At 41.6% G+C, this 5,096-nt stretch overlaps 1 protein-coding gene across 1 annotated transcript; it reads left to right on the top strand.

Moving 5' to 3' along the window:
* Nucleotides 1–1,595: 1,595 nt before the first annotated feature.
* LOC126025760 (DNA-directed RNA polymerase II subunit GRINL1A-like) lies at nucleotides 1,596–4,614 on the top strand. The gene is given in 3 exon segments (XM_049785535.1): nucleotides 1,596–1,603; nucleotides 3,331–3,641; nucleotides 3,644–4,614. Coding segments are annotated over 3 exon segments (1,083 nt in total). The 3' UTR covers nucleotides 4,408–4,614.
* The last annotated feature ends 482 nt before the right edge of the window (nucleotides 4,615–5,096 follow it).

Below are 5,096 nucleotides of genomic sequence, written 5' to 3'. Positions count from 1 at the left end.
GCATCAAGACCAAACAGGTGCAAGACTACTAAGCAGTGGATTGGATACAGAGAGGACCACATATTCTAGCTGCCCTGGGGGTGAGGGAAGAGGAAACGGGAGGTAGGACAAAAACGGAGGGGTAGGGAGGACAATTTGGTGATGGGAATCCCCCCTGATTTTATGTAAATATGTACCTAAAATGTTATTGTCAACAATATGTAAGACACTATGATCAAAATAAAAATTATATTAAAAAATAAATCAGGAGATCAAAAAAAAAAGGAAAGAAAAAAAAGAAAGTGACTATAGACTTCTGTGACATCGCCACTTATACTACTGGATATGGGTGTTGGAAAGAAAGGTGAAATGATGTAGTCATGGGGAAATGTGAAATTTATTTCTTGGACCATCCTTCATTCTTTCCATCCTTCAAAGCCTATCATTTGGATACTGTGATACATATTGAGATGAAAAGAAGAAAAAAGAAATGGGCTTCATGCCACCCAAGTCTTCAGATGAATGAATAAAAAAGACACAGTAAAGTACTGTAAAAAAAAAAAAAGAGGCGATACTTTTAAAAAATATTTTTATTTAAGCACCATGGTTATAAACATGTTTGTAGTTGGGTTTCAGTCATAAAATGAACACCTCCCTTCACCAGTGCAACTTTCCCACCACCAATACCCTCCATCACCTCTTCCCCCACCCCCTGCCTGTATTTGAGACAGGCCTTCTACTTCTCTCACTAACATTGTCATGATAGTTGTCAGTGTAGTTATTTCTCTAACTGCACTCACCACTCTTTGTGGTAAACTTTATACCATCATACTGGAAAGCCCTGTCCTTCCAGCCCTCATCTCTATTATCTCTGGGTATTATTATTATAATAATGTCTTTTATTTTTCCTAAATCCCATAGATGAGTGAAACTATTCTGTGTTTATCTCTCTCCCTCTGACTTATTTTACTCAGAATATAGTTTGTGTGTGTGTGTGTGTGTGTGTGTGTGTGTGTGTGTGTGTGGTTTTTGGGTCACACCCGGCAGTGCTCAGGGATTATTCCTGGCTCCAGGCTCAGAAATTGCTCCTGGCAGGCACGGGGACCATATGGGACGCCGGGATTAGAACTGATGACCTCCTGCATGAAAGGCAACGCCTTACCTCCATGCTATCTCTCTGGCCCCCAGAATATAGTTTTTATATCCATCCATGGATAGGAAAATTTCATGACTTCACTTTTCCTGATGGTTGCATTGTATTCCATTGTGTATGTGTACCGCAGTTTCTTTAACCACTCATCTGTTGTCAGTCATCTGGGTTGTTTTCAGATTATTGCTATTGTAAGTAGCACTGCTATGAATGTAGGTAATGCAGAGGACATTTTTGTATTGTGATTTTGTGTTCCTAGGACAGGGATCGGCAACCCAAGGCTCCAGAGATGCACGCGGCTCTTTTGAAGTTTTGCCGTGGCTCCGACAGCAGGGCCTATAGCAGGGGGGCGGAAAGTGGTATCACTTAAAGATTTTATTTGGCTATTAATTTGCGCAAATATATGTTTTACATTGTTAAGTGAAAAGTTCCTTTTTTTTTTTTCTTCAGATCGACAGCTAACTGCATGACCCTGTATGTAGCATTAAGATAAGAAACAGTGCTATATTTGTTTTAAATGCCAGGATGGTTTTGTGGCTCCAGTTACTTTTTTATGTCTTCAAAGTTGCCGACCCCTGTCCTAGGGTATATCCCTAGGAGTTAGAGCATATGGGAGCTCAAATTCCAGTTTTCTGCAAGTTTTTTGTTTGTTTGCTTTTTTGTTTGGGGGCCACACCTGGTGGCCTTCAGGGATTACTCCTGGCTCTGTGCTCAGAAATTTCTCCTCGAATATCATCCTATGGGATGCCAGGGATCGAATTAACATCCATCCTGGATTAGCCACATGCAAGGCAAATAAATGTCCTACCACTACAGCCCCTCAATTTCTAGTTTTTTTGAGAAATATTCATATTGCTTTCCAGAATGACTGGACTATATTATTGAATTAAGTCCCAGGTTCCAACCCCAGATTACTGGTGAGACACGTGTCTGGAGTCAGAAGGCAGTCTGGAAAATAATTCACACACAAGTAAGAGAAAAAGCTTTTAAGGAATTTTCCATGTTACCTTCACTCTGGTTACTGCTTCAAGCAGCCAGCACCACAGAAATTAGGAAGACAAAAGGGCTTTTTCCTTTCCAACCAATCTTTTTATCTGATGGAAAATGTCACAACTGGAAGGTGGGACAACCTGATTTCACCACCAATCATAGAAGCTACATTAAAAGAATTCCATCTAATGAGCAGCAATGTGTATGCTGATTGAGATAGAAACAGACAAATTCTGTAATCCCACACTACTTGGCATTTTCACCAGTAGTGAATGAAAAATTTTTTTCTCTCCACATCTCTCCACACCTCTGCCAGCACTAATTGCTCTTGTTCTTTGTGATGTGTGCCAGTCTCTGTGGTGTGAGTTGGTACCTCTTTGTTGTTTTGATTTGCATCTTCCTAATAATTAGTGACGCCAAGCATTTTTATGTGCCGTTGTCAATCTTTACTTCTTCTTTGAGGAATTGTCTGTTCATTTCTTCTCCCCATTTTTTGATGGGGTTAGGTATCTTTTTTTAAAAGTTCTGTTAGTACCTTGTATATTTTTTTATTTTAGTCCCTTATCTGATGGGTATGGGGAGAATAGTTTCTCCCATTCTGTGGGTGGCCTTTGTATTCTAGTCACTGCTTCCTTTGAGGTGCAGAAGCTTCTCAGTTTAATGTAGTCACATTTGTTTATCTCTGCTTCCACTTGTTTGGAGAGTGCTGTTTCCTCATTGAAGATGACTTCAGTCTTAGTGTCATGGAGTGTTTTACCTACATGTTCTTATATATACCTTACGGTTCTGGGTCTGATATCAAGGCCTTTAATGCATTTGAATTTGACCTTTGTGCATGGTGTAGATGAAGGTCTGAGTTTGCTTTCTTGCATGTGATTAACCACTTGTCCCAACATCATTTGTTAAAGAGGTGTTCTTTACTCTGTTTTGCATTTCTTGCCTCTTTATCAAAGATTAATTGATTGTATGTCTGGGTTGTTTTCCCATACTCTTTTTGTCTCTCTTGTGTTCCCATCGACTGTCAATCTCTGTTCTGGGACTGTCACTCTTCCCCTCAACCTACACCTGTCACCACAGGGTGCCAGGATCAAACCCATTGTCTTACATATAAGAAGTATGAGCTCGAGCGGGGCCTGCCGCCGAGCAAGCGCAGCCTCCGAGCCCACCGCAGCCCTCACCTCATAATGTCCGCGCTGCTCCACGGCTTCGAGCCCCCCAACTCCCGAGGACTTGGGGCTGCGGAGTTTGAAGGAGCTGCGAGAGATGTTGAGGCGCCAGGAGAGACTCTTGAGCAACGAAAAATTCATTTGCAAATGGCCCGACAAAGGTAAAAAGATCTTAGCCTATGTTGCCAAGCTGAAAGCAGCCATTGCAGAACATGAGAAGGTTAGAGGAAACTGTAAGCTGTTTGATCCTGCTAGTTTAAATTCTGAGCTAAGACAAAAAGCACCTGATATTGATGGGAACACAAATCAGGCCTGGAATTCTGGCCAAATGCTTGATGGGTCATCACTTGTTCTTGACCCTCCCTCATAGAGAGCAACGTAGCATCAAAAACACCCACACAGCTCGGAGGTTTTGTACAGCCTGCTTCCAGAGGAGATGAAGGGGTTACAGAGATTGAGAACCCAGTGAGCAAACCCCCCACTTCTAGTGGCAGAGCCACTGTGCCTCCTTCTTCTGAAGCCATTGAGCATCTCCCTCAGCAGTGTGTTTCAAGTCAAACAGAAGATAATTGCAGCAGTTCTTACGACCTGTTAGTGGATCGATTCCAAAGGATCACAGTTTCAGATGAGCATTCCTCAGAAGAAACTACGAGTACTGCGAACTTAACAGGTCTTGGAAGTGGGGCTCAGAAGAAGCCTCATTTCATGGAAGTTTTAGAAATGCGAGCCCAAAACCCAGTGCCCTCACCCCATAAATTTAAAACTAACGTTTTGCCTTCACAGCATACTGACTCCTCGAGTTACGGTCAACGAAGAGGGTCTCCTATTTCTTTGGAAGAAATGGCGCGCAGAGACAAGCAGCATCTTGATGACATCACAACAGCTCGTCTTCTGCCACTTGATCACTTGCCTGCACAGCTGCTTTCCATTGAAGAGTCTTTAGCACCGCAGAAACAGCAGAAGCAGACCTATGAGGTGATGCAAGCTAAACTTGCAGCGCAAAAATTAGCTCAAAAACTGAATATTAAAATGCAGAGCTATAATCCAGAAAGTGATATCTCAAGTAAATACCAAGAATTCAGGGATGAAGACAACGACCAGTCCTCTGATGATGAATTCTAAAGATGGCACCTGGATCACATCCTTAATCTCTGCTTGAGGGCCTGGCATGATCTTATAACAAGTATCACAATCAGTGTCAAACGTTGCAGCTACTCGAAGAGCACTGTAAAAAATAGCCTGGTTTTTCTCTCAGAAGATATCTTTCATGTGTGTGGAAAGATTGAATATTTAGTTTAATTGCACTGTATTAAAAGTTTTGCAGTAAAAAAAAAAGAAGTATGAGCTCTACTGTTGAGCTACTTCCTACTTCCTGGGCCTCTCAGAAAGTCACCCCCACAATTCTGAAAGCATATCTTCAATCCTTCATGGTTTTCCACATAGAAAAAACCCTATAGGTCTGGCTTGGCTCTTCACTGCTAATCTTAGACACAGTGAATATCAGAGCAGAGCATTTAATCTAACTTTCCAGAATGCTTGTAAGTAAAGGAGTGCAGTAAAGGGAATAACTTGAAACATATCCTTTGATCTCCACCTTCATGGTTCTTCCCTGGCCATATTCACCCCTATACCTATTTCCTCTCATCAGATCTTGCTCCTCAGCCCAGAACATCTTACCCAGAACCAGCTATATTATCCTCTGTCACGTCTCAGCCTGAAGAATTAAACCAATAGCACATTGTGGATATTAGTCAGAATTTTAACTTGTATTAAAAACACAAGTTATTTTTGGAAAGTCAATACATTTGTAT

This window comes from Suncus etruscus, chromosome 13, assembly GCF_024139225.1.
Source record: "Suncus etruscus isolate mSunEtr1 chromosome 13, mSunEtr1.pri.cur, whole genome shotgun sequence".
NCBI lineage: Eukaryota > Metazoa > Chordata > Mammalia > Eulipotyphla > Soricidae > Suncus > Suncus etruscus.
This window is presented reverse-complemented; position numbering and strand designations above follow the sequence as displayed.